The following is a 17437-nucleotide window of genomic DNA, read 5'->3' as shown; positions in this document are numbered from 1 at the left end:
TACCAGTTTTACAAACGATGAAGCTGATGTCAGCGTAGTTTACTATAAATCGAAAAACATTTTGTAAAGTTTCATGTGCATACTTTCAGGTCTCTGCAGTTTGGCACAGGAAAGAATAATGAATTAGTGACAATACTGATGTTACATAATATATATATATTGAACATGTTCTGCGACATAGTATCTACACTATCTTTTAGCAGTTTTACAATCATGAAACATTGGAGCAACTGATGTCAGCGTAGTTTACTATAAATTGAAAAAGAATAATGAATTAGTGACAATACTGATGTTACACAATATATAGTACCTACACTATCTTTTAGCAGTTTTACAATCAAACGATGAAGCAGCGTCAGCGTAGTTTACCATTGAAAAATTCATTTTGTAAAGTTTCATGTGCAATCTTTCAGGTCTCCGCAGTTTGGCAGAGAAGAACAATGAATTAGGATCAGTGACAATGTAAGTTTGATGAAGCGAGAGAAACACAAGAGGATGAAACCGCTGGCGAAGAGGAGAATCAGCCGCGCTTGGCGTGATCTAGGGTTAAAATAATTTCATTCGGATCGCGGTGTGAACGACCCACGCGATACAGGTGCCAGCATGCACCTCTCGTCCTGTAAATTTTTGCAATGATAAACGGCCATACGGGTGTCGCAACGCGTTATGCACCCACTCGCGTATATAAGAGCAAGCCCGTCGTTCCGCCGAGTACTTGAACTTGAAAATCAACGAGCGAGATGGCCTTCGCGTTAGAAACAGTATTGCTGGCCGCGCTGTGTATGGCGCACGGGTGGGACATGCAGGATACGGAAATCGTTCTGTTACCGTTATGGAACACGGAAGACCGTACGGAGGTAGACGTTTATTACACTCGTTAATAAAACATCGTCGGCACCGCGCTTACTCGGGATCAACATTGAAACGTTGACGGCGGTATTCGTTTGACGCGATCACTGAGAATCTCTATTGCGAGTAGTAATATTTATTCTTTAACACTTTTACGGGCTATTGTACGCAATGTGTTAATCCTCGCGAGGATACAAACTAGTACAAAAGTTTAACCCTTTGTACTCGGAAGTTTCTAGAAATATTCAACACTTTCTGACGAGACGAAGACGATATTCTTCGAAGCTAACTCGAAGGGAGATTAGAAGTATATTGAGGGACGAAGCTATTTGTTCCAATATTTCACGTATCGAGGCGTTATACAAAGTTCAACGTTAACAGGTTTACGGGCATTTATTGTACACTTGATTCTATTGTTCCTAAGAGTATTGATGCTCGTTTATTTAGATTGAAACTGGAGATTCGATAGTAGGTAATTGGGGTACATTTAGAAAATAGTATTTCTAAAATTCAATGTCAATTTGACGCGTTCCGTAAAGAATGCCGTGGGGTCACCGGTGACCAAATCGGATTACTATAGTTCAGTGAAACTGAGTATTTGAAAAGATTTGTAAATTCAATCGAACGATTCAACCCTTTGAACTCCAAAAATTAGTCACTAGAAATATCTATTTTTATGAGATATAGATGACATTTTTTTCAACTAACTTAAAGAGGAATCTATTCACGTATCGACAGATTACTCAGGACTTAAAGTTAAATATGAAATTTTACAATTTTGATACATCAATCAATTTGGAGTGCAAAGGGTTAATATTATCCTTTCCATTTTGTGTATTTCTCTATGAAATCCTGTGGCATTCAACGTGTTGATGATTTAGTACAGTCAATAGAATATGAATTAGTCGATAGATTATGAATTAGTCAATAGATTATGAATTAGTCGATAGATACAGCTTCTAGAGTTTCAATGTGAAAATTTGAAAAGGTCAATTTCATTGCTTAGGCAGTTGTCATTCAGAGTACAATGTTGTATCTCCGACAGAGATAGAAGAGACACTGTCAATGAAACGCTACCGTCAATATTTACAAGCAACAGTCAGCGCACGCCGTTGAATTCCGAGTTATTAGATACTTCCCTGATTCGCGCGTGGACGAATTGCAGGTACCGCTAAGCTTTAAGGCCTTCGATCGGTCGGTCGACCTGAGGCTACGCAGAAACGACAAAATCGTGGCGCCCGGTTTTCAAGTTTGGAAGCACAACGAGGAAGACAACGCGGAGGAGCTGCCGGAACTCGGGAAACCTTCTCCGTGCCATTATCTGCACTGGAACGACTTCAGTTCGGCGGCCATCAGTCTCTGTAAGGAACAGGGCATGGTCAGTATCGCTCGAGAGGCAAGTTGACGCTAGAACTACCAGATCGAACTGACTTGTTTCTGATTCATTCTGTTGGAATTACCGAGTAGGATACCTCTGCGAGAAATTATTCTAATTAACCAGTTAACTGTGACGAGTATACACGTCATCTTAAAACTCTTAATGGTGCTAAGTTTTTCAACGATGGATTATTTATTTTTTCAGACAAACATGGAATTCTTCGTTAGGATATATTTCATTATTTGATTTTATTGCGCGCACAATGAGAGATTTTTCGAAGTTCCACACTTAACTGGTTAAATAAATTGAACTCGATTGAAATCTTAACGCGTTCAGGGATAATGACAATTTTAATGAGCTGTAGAAGCAGAAAAAATGCAAATTTGGTTCTCCGAGAATTAAAATGCATGAGAATTTCAACAAATTAAGGCTAAGAATTAACTCTTTGCGGACGAATGTCGTTTTAAAGAGATGAAATTTTTGTATTTGAAAGACTAAGTCGCGAGCAAGTAATTTAACCCTTTGCACTCGAGAATATTTTTCTCAATAAATATTCACTATTTTCTGATGAAATGTCAATGATATTTTTTGCAATTAACATAAAGATATACCTTGCATAAATTAAGCATAAATTAACTCAAAGAGAAATCACAAGTGAATTGAGAAACAAAGCTCTTTTATCCCAATATTTCGCACACCGATGCACTATACATAGTTCAGTATTAAATATCAAATTTTATAGTTTCACTGCATCAAATCAAATGACTGAGAATCACCTCTCGAGTGCAAAGTGCTTATGGTTCTATAAAGAACTTCGTAAAAGTCAGTTTAAATGATCAGTAGTTCTATCGTTAACGCGAATGCCGGGTCACCGGTGACCCCACAGCATTCGTGTCACTATCACATTCCTTCCATCTCGTACACCTCGTACAAAATGGCGCGTCCAACGTGAACAGAATGACAAAGTCCACTCAAACTCGTCCTTCGCAGCACGGTCTCGTGTTCCTGGACAACGTCACATTCGAGATAACGCCGCTGCAGCCCGAGGAGGTCTCATTCTTCGGCGAGCACCGGAAGCATCGTTCAGAGTCGTTAGGAGAGCCGCACGTGGTCAAGAGAGCGCAGTCGCCGGACGTGTTCCTCGAGAACGACCTGGAACATTACGAACATGAGTCCCCAGAAAAAACAGATTTCAACGAGCAAAAACCGAAGAAGTTCAAAGGGAAGAAATCCGACAGGGCTCTAACTTTAGAGCTCGCGGTGTTCCTGGACGAGGCGGGTTACAACCTGTTCGCGCCGTTCTTCGACCGGAGCGACAAGGACTTGCAGGACATGATGCTGGCGTACGTGAACGCCGTGCAGGCGATCTACCACCACCCCAGTCTAGGCGTCACCATCGACATCTCCCTGGTGCGGCTGGACCTGATGCAGAAGCAGCCGCGGGACCTGCCGCACTTCGACGGCGACAGGGGCAGCCTGCTGGACTCCTTCTGCAACTACGCGATGAAGAGGAACCCTCCGGACGACTTCGACCCCGGTCACTGGGACATGGGTCTGTACGTGTCCGGCTTAGACTTCTACGCGACGGAGGCTGGCCAGAAGAACAGCGCCACGATGGGGCTGGCGAGCGTCGGCGGGGTGTGCATAGACCAGTACTCCTGCGTGATCGCGGAGCTAGGCGTGACCGACCGGTACGGGAAGCCGTTTCCCTCCGCCGGGTTCACGTCCGTCTACATCGCCGCGCACGAGATCGGCCACAAGTGAGTACGCAGGGTAAGGACGCTGAAGGATGCTATTCGTTATTCCATCGCTGAAACCGTTCTGAAGTCTAGGAATGCATCACGACTCGACGGGGAACGCGTGCCCCAAGGACGGCTACATAATGTCCCCCAGCAGGGGGACGCACGGCGAGACGGCGTGGTCGGAGTGCAGCCGGGACGTGGCCGAGAGGCTCACCTACGCGAAGCCCTGCCTGCAGGACAGGCCGGCGGGCAGGCCGAGCGGCCGGCTGGATCATACGCGGTTCTTCGATCTGCCGGGAAGGGAGTGGACGGCGAAGAGGCAGTGCGAGGTGCTGCTGCGCGATAAGGACGCCACGGTGGCAACCCTGTACAGAGCGTGCGAGGCGTTGCAGTGCAAGACGCCGCACCGGAGCGGCTACTACTTCGCTGGACCGGCGTTAGATGGAACCCAGTGCGCGCCGGGCAAGGAATGCCGCGGCGGCGAGTGCAGGAACGCGTTGCAGACTCCTCCGGGAGCGGGCGGGCCTCAGGCGCAGCCCGGAGGATGGAGCGAGTGGCGGCCTGGTCCCTGCAGCAGCGGCTGCCTGCTCAAGTCGACCGGCGCGCAGGTCAGGCGACGGTTCTGCGGCTCGAGGAGCGCGGGATGCGGAGGACCGGCGTACGACGTTTCCCTCTGCAGGGACGACAGGCTGTGCAAGAAGCGTAGGAGCGCCGTCGAGCACGCGGCGCTTAGGTGCGGCGAGTTCGCCGAGCGGCTGCCAGAATTGGACGCGAAGGGTGGCGGGCTGCAGGCGCCGCACGAGCCCGAAAGGCCATGGATGGCCTGCGCTATATTCTGTCGGCGGAAAGACATAGCGTCTTATTACACGCCGCGTGTGGAATTAAACGACCTTGGCCTTGACCCATACTTTCCAGATGGTACGTGGTGCCACGCCGAGCAGGGACAAAATTATTTTTGTCGGCAGCATCATTGTCTGCCGGAGAACTTTCGTTTCGAGAAAACGACGACGCCGCCGAGCGGCCGTCAGCGGGACGACGCGCTGTTCGGGCCCCAGAACGCGCATCCCGGCGGGCTGCGGCTCGACGAACAGGTAATCAAGTATCTCAGCCTGGGACCGGACGGTCTGCCGCTGTTGACCTCTTTGCCGCACGGTATTGGATTTCCGCCGGATGACGACGAATGGATCGATAAAGATTACGTCGAGCTCACCAGCACCGCGCGGACCGAACGATACCTGACCCCTTAAGGCGAGGTTTAGATCTGATTTTGGAGGTATGGGCTGTTGGGACCCCTGGAAATTGATGGTATAGGTGGTTGGTGTGAATAGGGGTTGGGCTAACCCTTTGCACTCGAGAGGTGACTGAGAGTCGACACTTGATTTGATTTGAGAAATTATGAAGTCTTATAATATTAACCCTTTGCACTCGAGAATATTTTTCTCAATGAATATCCATTATTCTCTGATGAAATGCAATATTTTTTGCAATTAACGTAAATACCTTGCATACGTTGAGTGGCAGAACTGTTTCATTTCGATGTTCCATGTGTTCGTACATTGTATAAAATTTAATATTGAATTTTTAATTTTACAATTTTCTTGGGTCAAATCAAATGGCGACTGAGAGTCGACACTTGATTTGATTTAAATTATGAAGTCTTATATATTAACCCTTTGAACTCTGTCTCCAATATTGCACCAGTTATAATATTAAATATTGCAATGAATCTAGAAGAATCTACCCTAAAATTATTAGATTCTCACACATCCAAATTCTGCACTAAGAAGGAAAATAGATCATTTTCACTAGGAATACTGTAAAAATTAGTTGCAATTGTTGATAGATTACAAAACAACCTGGAGTGCAAATGGTTAAGCTTTGTATGATGCATCAATACGTGGAACATTGAAATAAAATAACTTTCCTTCTTAATTTATATGTCTGTATCTGAATATTGAATATTTCTAGAGAAAAAGTTTCGAGTGCAAAGGGTTAACACTGGACTACCACTGACACGTTCGCTACTGGTGCTTTCGGTGACTATATATTCTCTTCAATGCAATCAGTCTCGTAAACAAATTAGATAAACGAAACTGAGACGAGTCATCGAGTACCTAATGTAGTTTGTAATTTTTAATATCTATAGGATTCATTTCATTCTTGTGGACAAAGGTCATCACAAATGTGCTGGTCTTTTTAAAATTTCGTAAAAGCGTGAATTTGATTTCTTCAACGATTTCTCAGGGGATCCGTACTTTCCAGTAATTGTGAAAGGAGAAATTAGGAATCGGTCATTGCGATCCACTCGGTAGTTCTACTGTTAACACATTGCGTACGAGAAATCTCGGTTTCATATAAATACACCTAGCTATGCAACTTCGCTAATTAGCACAGCATTGGAAAAAATATAAAATTGAATTCGAATTGATTATCTGTTTAAAATATATTACATAACAATATGATATCTGAGTTTTCCTAGTAACGCAAGTTGACCAATTGTTTTCTAAAAATTAGCCGGTACGCAATGTGTTAGACCATGGGAGCAACGTTTTGAGAGATCGTGAATTATCCGTCGCTTCATTCAGAACGTTCGGTGAATTTGATTCCCCGTGGTACATGCGCAATGCACATTCTGGATCATTCAAAAAGTCAATAATGCCCCGGGTACACGCGACTGCAACGATACGAGCGTTCACAGACGTTTATCCGAGAAATAATGGATCTCGGTTGGGACTCGTGTCAATGCCTCGATACATTTGTATTTTTGAGCTGTCCACCTACTCGCGTTCCTGTTATCCGAGTTATTATTATCTAATCCCATGTTCGTCCGCGTATCGTATATAAATACGATTACGTCCAGGAGTATATCGGAAAGTTGGGTACCGCCGGGTCGTTCTCCGTTGGAAAAGTATGCGAGGAGAAAAAGTGAGAAGAGGCGAGAGGGGCAATATGAAATTTATATAAATATGCGTGCACGTATTTGCATCGAGAGAGAGAGAGAGAGAGAGAGAGAGAGAGAGAGAGAGAGAGAGGGAGATTCTACAGTTTCACCATGCAGTTGTGTGTGAAAGTATCTCGGGAGATAGGACGATGACGTCACCTACTTCGGTGTCTATTTTAGGAGTGTCCCGACGTTATATCCAGCATAGGAGCGAATCGAGAAACAAAAGGATGAAATAAAAGAAATCATACAGAGAGCGTGTGTAACTTAATTGTATCGATATTATTTTTAGCGTACAAATAATTAACCAACCATTAAAATTAAGAAAACGCACGACATAAGAAAACAATCAGCCCGATATTACAAAGAGTTACTTCTTAAGACGCACATACTGCTATTCCATATGACAAAACGTTCCACAGATCATCGTGAACGCGATGAAAACGTCGATATCTTAAAAATATTGCTTTAGAATATTTTAAGACTATAATGTGTTTCTTTCTTTCTTTTTGTTTTTTTTCGTTTTTCCCTTTTTTTTCGCTTTACCATGTATACTTTTATATTATTCGATAATAACAAAAGGAGAATTTTTAGTCACGATACATGAGTAATGATGAGACAAGTATTATATGCAATGATTTTGAACACAATGATGGTGGTTCAATTTGTCATATTTCTGCAGTGATTATCACTCACACATGACAGGCATTTGCATACATTTATGCTATTTAACATAATACATATCATTCGCACAAGTATCCATTCTCTCCAACACATATACAGACTACATACTCTGAATGTACATGATGAACGAATTTGAATTTCATTCATACAGAGTTGCACTGCAACAAACGCTCACCATTAAATCGCATATAACTTAATGTAATATATTTAATCTTAGTCAGTATTTAGGATCTTTCTTTCCACATGAGGAGGCTAAGTACATTCCATCGTACGGAGAAAGCTAATTATCCCTCGTTTACACGTGTTTTTTTCTCTTTTCCGTTTGAAATTCTAACGAAAACAAGTCTGCATAAATCCAAATCAAGAAAACTGATTTTTGTTTTTTTTCCGGTTTACATTTGGCGAACGCGAAGATTACATTCTCTTCCCTAGCCATATGATAAAATTATTATTTACCTTGCCTCGACAAATATCTTTCACAGCTCTCTCTAACCACGCGTTACGCGTATTGGTACAAACACGCGTGTTTACTCTCGTCAATCGGGACGATTAGAGGACTGTCGTTGTGATGACAATTATTTATATATTTTCTTTTCTCCAATTTACGCATTCAATTTGGCAGGGTGTCGTACAATATGTCCTTAGCACTTTGTGATAACGTGTCAGGGAACTTTATATCGAACGATACCAGAAGATCGCCTTTCCTTGATGGTTCCTTCGGGAATGGTAGGCCGTGACCTTGAATCCTCTGAATCAAATTTGGTTTAACAATTTTGCTCGTCAGATTGACGGTGATCTTCTCGCCGGTAAGCGTAGGAACTTCGATGATAGTGCCGCATAACGCTTGTTTTAAACTCAATTTGCAAGTGTATCTTAGGTCGCTGCCCTCTCTTCTGAACAATGAGTGTGGCTTATCCCTGATGATGAAAACGATGTCCGCTGGGACTTTCCCACAGCCTTGGTCTCCTTCTTTCTGGAAAGTGATTTTGGTGCCAGCCTTCCATCCTGGTTTTACGTTGATCGTTAGAACTTTGTCTTCCCTCTTGATGGATCCGTTAGGTTGCATAACCCTCCTGGAGATCTTCATCTTCTTCGTACAGCCAGTCAGAATTTCCTCCAAGCTGATACACAAGTCGTGTTCTATAGCTGGATCTTGAACACGGTCCTTAGCTCCTCCCCTGCCTGTGGGCTCCACAAAGTTGAACGAATGCGACCTGAAGGCTCCACTCTGGCCAGGTCCGCGTCCGCGTGCACGTTGTGGTCCAATCCCCAGACCAAGCGGGTCACTCAGATCCATGTCATCATCGTTGAAATTGAATACCCTATTTCCTAATGGATCACTAAATTCGAAGAAGGTTTGGAAGGGATTCGTAGAGCCAAAGAATTGAGCAAACGTTGCTTTAGGATCTCCATGGTAAGTGTACGTTGTTCCACCTCCAGCTCCTCCGGCCGACCCAGCTCCTCCCTTCAATCCTTCTTCACCGAATTTATCATAGACTTCCCTCTTCTTTGCATCGGATAACACCTCATAAGCCTCCGCTATTTCCTTAAACTTCTCTTCCGCATCTGCACTTCTGTTCTTGTCAGGATGGTACTTCAGTGCTAGCTTCCTGTAAGCCTTCTTGATCTCATCGTCTGTGGCACCTTTGTTTATGCCTAATATATTATAGTAATCCTTCCCCATCGATTAATAATCTGTAACAATCGGAAAGAGGCATGAAATTGATACGGTTGCCCTTTAACGATCAACACTTAATACGTACATAAATTTACATGCGCGTCAAAGAATCGAATGACTTTCAATGAACTATATGGTGTGCTTTCCTTCTTTGCATTGAACGTTCTCAAAATTAGCAATTCAAAGATCCTATCAATGACACACCGCACACGTTCAGCTTTTCTTATAATTGTTAAATTACGTTTAATCTCTTTATATGGTATCCCCGCAATTTGTCGTGAACTTCAATTATGCGCACTTATTTCAATCTACTCAAATTGTTTCCTATTAAACCGCGAACGGCACCGACGAGCGTGAAACACAATTTTACTTGTACGTTCGCTTTTTCGTGAAAACGCGGGCCACGGATACATCATTGGCTCCGTTCGAAATCGTTTGGTACACGCCAACACCGTAATATAGATTATATTATCTGCCCTATTCGGCATGTTATTACATCATTGTAGTCATATTCCTCGGGGGTCCATGCAGTGTGTTACACGAACGATTTCGAAAACGTCGTTCAACGCAACGTGACCATAAAAGTACGGCTCTTTCAGAAGTTTCAAGTACGACCTGGACATCAAGCCGCGAAAACTTTTTTCCATCTCTCGCGGATTACCTTCGGCGCAGAAATATTCTTTTTTTCTCTCTCTCTCTCTCTCCCTCTCTCTTTCTCTCTCTCTCTCTCTCGCTCGTGCACGTGATACGATTACGAAAATTCCGCTTATCTAATTCTCCTCATGAAAATCGGGATTCTTCCGTATGTGACACGATTAGCGCAGCATCAAAGTTTACCAACCTAAGACACACGAAATTTCTAAAAGCGATCGGTTCCCCGAACTTGAGATCCTTTTCCCCTCCGCCTGCGCTCGCACCTTACAACGAGGCAATCGCTTTTAAGGCTGCATTGCGCGACCCGTATATTCCCCCTGCGATCATGAAAACAACTAATTACGAGTCGGCTAGATGAGTTTCGAGGCTCGGAGCATCGGAGGAACGGCGTTTTCGGCTAGACTAAGCAGCAGTAGCTCGTGTCGACGGAAGCCTCGTTACATTACTATGCGACCAGGGCACAGGTGCAGTTACACATCGAAGGTATCCGGTTAAACGATACCAACGGTTCGCAAATTTTTTTCTCTTTTTTTTTACGTATGCATGGGAAAAGGAGCGTGGATATCGTTCTAACGCACACACCTACGTACATATCTCACCGATATCTATTTCTGGCAATGATGAGCGTGTATAAGCGACGAACGTGTCCGCTGTTACAGGCTTACAACGATTTCGAGCGAGCGTAAAAATAAATTGAACCGTGTCCACGATGCTTGTTCCGATCTCTCCACCTTGAAAATTTCTCTGGTAAAACGATACGGCGTACCCAAGTGAACGAATCCCCCACCGCGGGCCGCCCATTTTTTTTTTTTTTTTCCCCTCCGCGATCATCATCTGACAGAATATCAGACCCTCGAACCGTTCCCGTCTCCTCTCCTTTTATCGTTCCACGCGATTCTCTCTCGATACTTACTGTTGTTGTTCGTGCGATCGTTCGAAATACCAGAAAATCCAATTGGCACTGAATTCACTGGGCCGTTCGCGAAAAACGTTGCTGCGATCAAAGAGATGCTTGCTTCTGACAGATCAGCCGAAACAACATTTAACACCTCTCGTCACGTACTAAAGTGTCGCGTAAGCTGCGCCGTCCATATATACAAACTTTCCTTCTGGTGGCTTCCGGAACTTTCGAGAATGGTTTGACGGCAGTTCCGTAGCGCTTATTCGATGACGTCAGTAACCCCTCTCTTGGGAGGATCGAAAACGTGAACTGTGACGGAGCGCGGGCTATACGAATCGCGAGGGTTCGCGGCCCGATAACGTCTCGATGCGTTTAGGGTACCGGCACTTATTCGCGGAGATGATTTCCTCCTCGCTGCCCGAACATGGGAATTCTGCGCGGTTGACGGTAAAAGGAAAAGATCCGCGGTAAAACGATGTTCTTTATATAGTATGAAGTTGGCCGGTTATCGCATCGACGCGCACTCGGTGGACACGCACTGTAGACGTCGAGAATTCTGCGTAGTATATGCCAGCACGTCTATAGTGGACGCTGGGAAACGGAAATAATTACCGTGTATCGAGTAAAATGTAATTACTGTTATCAGCAGTCCCTCTTGCTGTTGCTTCACGGAACGTACGCAATAAAGGCTACCACTGATTCGGATGGACATGAAATCGGTCGCTTACCTGTGTATGCACGTTGCGTCGCAGAATATTTTTACATCGCACGGTTTCGTTGTCAGTTCGGTTCGTTATGTACACTAAAATCCTGCCCGTGATCCGTCAGCATTCCGTTCGTTTTTTTATTCGGAGAAAAAGACTCGGACACACGATACGAATTCGGTACACTTGCACGCCGCCATTTGGCGTACGTGTGAAACTGACTTTAGAGGGACACGCTCGTTTGGCAACAGTCGATTGTCACGTTGTTCTATCTTTAGATCGAGAGTCGATAATAAATAGAGATACAATGTATAGAAACCTACCATACAATGTATTCTTCTGTTCCGTGGGAATACTTTGTGGATTTAATAACTGAGCTCTAATATCGCTTCCAATGTTACCGGCACGCAGTTGGATTTTGTTAGCGATAATGGAGTATAGTGTACACTTCGTTCGAGTTACGTGTTCGCGATTTGGCGGGAACAGTTGAATTGTAACAATGACATCGGTGATTATCTAATAATTTCTGATAATAATCAATCCTCTGTCAATAGTAATCACATTGTGGTGATTATTATTGATGACTGCTTAGAAGTATAATGCAATTAAATTGATACTGTACGAATGTAATTTTAATGGGAATGTTATCATAAAAGAGAAGTTGGTCGAGTTAATGTTACGTATATTTCACGAACATGTGACACATATTACGCAGAATTAATTTACGCTCATCTACTCAATCGTAAAAACAATGCATGCCTGCACTCTCGTGAATTCGGAGGCATGTATTTGTCGTAGAAATCCTGAACGAACTCCTCCACTTTGAAACCGAATTTCTGATACAAAATCAACGCGGGATTAGTAGCTGAAACGTGTAACGTAACGTCCTTCCCCATGCAGGTTTGGATCAAATGATAAAGCATGAATGTTCCGATACCGGATCTACGCCATTCGGGACGGGTCAGGAAGAACGATATGTACGCTTCGTTGTAACCAACGTCGGGAACTAAAATCGCGAATCCTATAACTAATTTCTTGTACAGCACGACGCAACTGAAATCGGGGTACTGCAAGCATTCTGTCACTAAAAAAAAATTGTACAACATGTTTATCTTCGGCGGAATTAGGGTGTAAAAATATATCGACCAGTTATATCTACTTACAATCGATGCCAGGCCAAAAAAATTGGCTGCACAGACTGTTAATCGCGGGAATGTGTTGAGGTCTAATGTAAGAATAATCGATCGGTGCTGCTGGCGGCAACCTCCACTTAGGATTCGATTTATTTACTTTTGTTCGAAGTTCCTCCATTACTCTTACCCACAAAGGTCGGCAGGAAGTGTCTCTTCTTATGAACGGTTTCAGGAGTCTATTCGTGTATGGACTATGTACAGACGTAGGCTCATTGTATCCTTGCAATCTTTGCTCAAATAATCCTAAGTCATCGCCAAAAAATCGGTCCAATACTCTGTTGGAGTCTTTTGAAGATTTGTGAGATGTTTCTGTTTGTAGTCCGAAATTATCGACGTCCAGTATAGGCAAACCGTATTCGCGTTTCAATTTTCTTACAGCTAATTTTCTGTAAAATCGCCTGATCTCTGGAGGTGCTGAATTAAGCGCAGATTTGTTGACCTGTTGTAATAAATATGCTTCCTCCTGATGGGTCATGCGCGGGATCTTTTCTTCTGTGAAAGAAAAGTAATATAGATTAATATGAAGATAAATATAAATGTATGATGTATAAGAGAAACGTGATTACCAATAACATGATTTCTTTGCCAAGGCCAAGGCCGCTGATTTCTTACATGAAATAAAGAAACAGGTGGCTGTTCCTGAACAGAATTCAAACTATCGGTGCTCTCTGCTTCGTCTTCTATTTCTTCTTCCTCTTCCTCGTCTTCTTCTTCCTCTACTTCTTGCTTTATTTGTTCTACTTTAATGTTACAATTAGTTTCGGATGTGGTATCTGTAGTGGAGCCCCATTCAGTTGTAAAATCATCCAATAATTGTGAGAAGTGGAAATTATTAGATTGATACTGGCAGTCCCTTATCAAATCAGATAAAGATGGAGTGTCACTTTGCTCATTAAGCATGGAATCGTCTTCAATGTCCATATCTGAAATTAAACAATACTGAAGAATACGTTTACATTTCTTTTACATATTTCAGTGTAGTTAATGTGTATGTATAGTACTTAATTCATTCTCCTCGAGTAATAGATCAAATAATGTTTTATTGGATTGAACATGGGATTGTGAATATACAGAACATTCTTCAGTTTTCGGCAACTCATTTCCGCAAGTGTTATCTTCTCCAACAGAAATACTAGATTCTGAGGGAGTTGGACTGCTGTACATTCTACTTGATGCCTTTGTTTGGCCACCAATTTGTTTCTTACGATCTAATATCATTTTTTCATCTGTAATAAAAAATTACAAATGAAGTCATGCTCTTATAAACATTGTGGATAATGTTTCAAGTGTCCATTATTACTTTTGGCTATGAGAATTTCAGGTGGATCATTGTCTATCAATCTCCACCAACCAGATTCCCCTAATTCTACTGTTCCTGATTTAAAAAAGATACCACTATAATGAGAAAGTGTTCCAGATATAGTACCAATCCAATTCTTTTTCCTCTTACTGGAAACATAAAAAACCAAGTCTGTCATTCAATAATTTTTCTTTCGATATATCAGTACTATGAAAATGGATAAAAACTTACACAGTCTTTTTAAATAAGTAATCCCAATTACGATCTACAAAAGTGCTGATATCAGACTTCCAATGAAAGTATCCTCTTTTACTGATACCGCTTGACTTTTCCCGTAAATTATACAGAGTCAATATAATTACATTAAGCCATGGCATTCTATTACGAACAACCGTTTCCTCGCCAAACGGATTGCAATTAGAGCAAGTGAATTCAAAGAATACATCTCCCACGAAAGACACCGGTACACTTCCTCTTTTCAAGCATTCTACATGTATCTTTCTTGAGCATCCGTTGCAACGCAATGCTGGTTTCCTATACGGATCGCACAGACTTCCACACTTTTTACAAGCCTCATTCTCAGAATCCTCAGAAAAGTCGATAGGTTCTACTTTGATACTTCTTCCATCAATTGTCTGAGACATTGTTTATTCACAGAATAAAGTACAGACTATTACAATATACAAATGTGGTTTCTCGATTCAGGTTAAATACATAAAATAAACCATTCTTTCTTGCTACATAGAGATCGTGGATCGAATTCTTTTATTAAAATGTCATCAGACCTCTCAGAAATTTCCGCGTGAGAAACGAGATGCATTATAAAGAACAATCAGCGTTCCATTCATTCAAAGGTTAAACATCTGTATACTTTTATAATACTGTCTTTTCGCCTTTTCGTAAACACCGAGTATTGAAATCAATTTATTACGCCATCTACGTCCAAACGATCAAGTCATTCGCACAGCAGACTTAAATCTATGACGGTATAAAAATCGATATACGTATCTTATCCAAAGACATCCTTTTTACCTACACTTCTGCAGTACCGTCACTACAAAATGGCGGACTCCGAAAGCTAGCGCCATCCAATACTACACAAGACAGCAACACGAAAAATATGTACCCAGTACAGAAATCAATTTTTTCTTAAATAATAAATTATATCAACTACTTTATTATTCACTAATTTATTATTTGAGTCAGAATAAATATTTACATCTAATATTTCCTGAGTAAAATGGACGGCAGTCCGAGGGTCGAAGATTTTACGCATCGCATTCAGTGTCTCCCGTACGTGCAATTATGTGCCTAAAATCTCCATGATAATTCTCAGAATTACTTGTACGCTAATCAAACCTAATCAGTCCTCTCTAGTCCATTTAAGCTCTCCCCAGTCCAGAGAGCTGCAACCCGCTTCGGATCACCCCAGCCCGCTCCAACTCGTACCAGTCTGCTACAATCGGCGCTCTCATTGCTTTGCTGGATTTTTCTTTGGTCCGTTCTTATACTCGACCGACGATACTTTTGTCTTCACCATTAAAACTATCGAGTGCTGAGTTTTCTGTGTCAATTAACGCTAGGTTTACGGGCATTTATTGTACAATTTATTCTGTTGTTCCTGGGGAAGTTAATATTCGTTCATTTAGATCTTGGAAATTATAATTGGATCGATGAAAACCGATTGAAACATTTACCGAATAATGTTTATAAAATTCAATCTGCGTCAAATTGACGCGTTCTGTAAACCTAGCGTTAACCCCTTGCACTCGACGGATTTTGGAAATATTTCTCATTTTTCGACGAGTAAACATTGCTTGAAATTTAACGATACTTCACAGATAAATTAAACGATGCTATTTGATTTAGATATTTCCTATAGATATACAAAGTTTCATTTAGAATACTAAATATTCAACTTAGTTTTGCTGTATTAACCCTTTGCACTCTGTCGCCACTGCGGCGACATTGTAAGATAAGTTTATAATTTCATTTTTAGTCAAACATAATTTTAAAATATACGCGTTTTTTTAATGACAAAGCAGGGCCTTAAATCTTTTACAGAGGCACGATCGTAGCTGATGGTTCATATTAAAACTGATTCGGAGTTGCTGAAAGGTTATATTAAAAATTCCTCGGAGTGCAGAGGGTTGACTTATAGTTTACGTTGCAATCAACTTAGTAAGTCCTAGAACTATCCTGTTTCTAATAATCGCGAAAGAAATCTGCCATTTTGGCCAATTCGGTTCTAACGTGAAACTTATCATCGGTTCCTCGTTGCTCGACGCGTAACGATAATTATCTAATTATCTTAAACTTGTATTTCCACATTCCTGCCGTTGATCAATCCGTTTTTATCAATTGTTATCGACAACACATGACTTCAAGAATCATCGTAATATGTGCATAGATTCATTTTCATCGGAAACAGACAATTAAACGTCGCAAGATCGAGTGACACCCGGCGTCGAAAGGTCAAAGTTCCCGCTGCCGGCTGCCGTGGAATTGTTTACAAGGGTCAGCATGAAAATTGAACGCATTATTGATTAAACGCGTGCGCGAGCAAACAGATCAAAGTCAGGCCGATAGGCATCGGCGAGATCTCAGGCCTCCCCCTTGCCCTCGTTTATCTCGCGGCGCGCGCGCGCCGCGAAGGAAAAATAGAAATCACAATGTAACGCGCGTTAAACTGCTCCTTATCTGTTGGCATTTAAGCGTCGGTATCTCGCAGGACAGCGTAGCACGAGCACAAAGGCTGCGGTCTACCGGAGCATTTCCTGCACGCTTAAATCTTACTCATTCTTGATAGCGGCGTGACTAATTGCGCCGATAATCATAACATATGACACGACCTGGACACTTTTTACTCGATTAAAATAACAGCCGCCGGTTTTCTCGCGCGATATGCATAGCTTCTCTCTCTCTCTCTCTCTCTATCTCTGATTTGTCGTTAACACTTAGGCAACCTGAAAAGAATTTTAACTAGAACCTTTCTCATTATCTACAATTGAACTTATTTAACTGATTTCATCAAGGAATTGTTTTAACACGTTGAATGTTAATTTCATGGTACAGAATATTTGAAATGGAAAATATATAATATTAAATCATTTGGTTGAATTGTATTGTTATTCTTGCAGGTTCATCCAGCTGAATGTCACCACGTTAGTTGGCATTATTTGTAATATAGAAATGTTTTCAAATAATCATGGCCCCATGGCATTCAACCTGTTAAAAGCAAGAAAGATATTCGACAAATTGCTAATAACTCGAGTTCAAGACTTGAATAACAGAAGAAAAAATGAAAATGAAAGGCAATATCTGCAACTGAACTTATTTACCTGATTTCATCAAGGACTTTGCTATAAAATCAAGAAAGATACTCGACAAATTGCTAATAACTCGAATTCAAG

At 42.0% G+C, this 17437-nt stretch overlaps 3 protein-coding genes across 8 annotated transcripts; 1 reads left to right on the top strand and 2 right to left on the bottom strand.

Annotated features, from left to right (window-relative positions):
• Positions 1 to 731: 731 nt before the first annotated feature.
• On the top strand, positions 732 to 6982 carry stl (ADAMTS metallopeptidase stall). Its single transcript, XM_031969608.2, has 4 exons — positions 732 to 857; positions 2015 to 2227; positions 3218 to 3987; positions 4055 to 6982. Exons 1-4 carry the CDS (start codon positions 741 to 743, stop codon positions 5214 to 5216), a joined length of 2262 nt encoding a protein of 753 aa, XP_031825468.2. The 5' UTR covers positions 732 to 740; the 3' UTR covers positions 5217 to 6982.
• A 189-nt stretch (positions 6983 to 7171) lies between these two features.
• LOC116423896 (dnaJ protein homolog 1) lies at positions 7172 to 12001 on the bottom strand. 6 transcript variants are annotated; one of them, XM_031969615.2, is made up of 3 exons: positions 11556 to 11760; positions 10114 to 10243; positions 7172 to 9289 (listed from the first exon to the last, which is right to left on the bottom strand). In XM_031969615.2, exon 3 carries the CDS (start codon positions 9276 to 9278, stop codon positions 8205 to 8207), a length of 1074 nt encoding a protein of 357 aa, XP_031825475.1. In that variant the 5' UTR covers positions 9279 to 9289; positions 10114 to 10243; positions 11556 to 11760; the 3' UTR covers positions 7172 to 8204. The 6 variants fall into 6 exon arrangements, with proteins under 6 accessions (XP_031825475.1, XP_031825473.1, XP_031825474.1 ...); XM_031969613.2 differs by lacking the exon at positions 11556 to 11760 and adding an exon at positions 10840 to 11239; XM_031969614.2 differs by lacking the exons at positions 10114 to 10243; positions 11556 to 11760 and adding an exon at positions 11855 to 12001.
• A 195-nt stretch (positions 12002 to 12196) lies between these two features.
• Positions 12197 to 14985, bottom strand: Atac2 (Ada2a-containing complex component 2). Its single transcript, XM_031969609.2, has 6 exons — positions 14256 to 14985; positions 14025 to 14173; positions 13726 to 13950; positions 13291 to 13647; positions 12695 to 13216; positions 12197 to 12615 (listed from the first exon to the last, which is right to left on the bottom strand). Exons 1-6 carry the CDS (start codon positions 14666 to 14668, stop codon positions 12260 to 12262), a joined length of 2022 nt encoding a protein of 673 aa, XP_031825469.1. The 5' UTR covers positions 14669 to 14985; the 3' UTR covers positions 12197 to 12259.
• Between the last annotated feature and the right edge of the window lie 2452 nt (positions 14986 to 17437).

The sequence above is a fragment of the Nomia melanderi genome, chromosome 8, assembly GCF_051020985.1.
Source record: "Nomia melanderi isolate GNS246 chromosome 8, iyNomMela1, whole genome shotgun sequence".
Lineage (NCBI taxonomy): Eukaryota > Metazoa > Arthropoda > Insecta > Hymenoptera > Halictidae > Nomia > Nomia melanderi.
The sequence above is the reverse complement of the archived record's forward strand: the minus strand, read 5'-3'. Positions and strand labels throughout refer to the sequence as shown.

Bases quoted from the DNA above. Each gene is read 5' to 3' on its own strand.
- stl (XM_031969608.2), top strand. From the start codon at position 741: ATGGCCTTCGCGTTAGAAACAGTATTGCTGGCCGCGCTGTGTATGGCG. The intron at 858-2,014 runs GTAGACGTTTAT...GACGAATTGCAG, and splicing joins ACACGGAAGACCGTACGGAG to GTACCGCTAAGCTTTAAGGC. The intron at 2,228-3,217 runs GTCAGTATCGCT...CGTCCTTCGCAG, and splicing joins TCTGTAAGGAACAGGGCATG to CACGGTCTCGTGTTCCTGGA.
- LOC116423896 (XM_031969614.2), bottom strand. From the start codon at position 9,278: ATGGGGAAGGATTACTATAATATATTAGGCATAAACAAAGGTGCCACA.
- Atac2 (XM_031969609.2), bottom strand. From the start codon at position 14,668: ATGTCTCAGACAATTGATGGAAGAAGTATCAAAGTAGAACCTATCGAC. The intron at 13,648-13,725 runs GTACTATACATA...GTTTAATTTCAG, and splicing joins ACTCGAGGAGAATGAATTAA to ATATGGACATTGAAGACGAT. The intron at 13,217-13,290 runs GTAATCACGTTT...TTTCTTTCACAG, and splicing joins GCAAAGAAATCATGTTATTG to AAGAAAAGATCCCGCGCATG.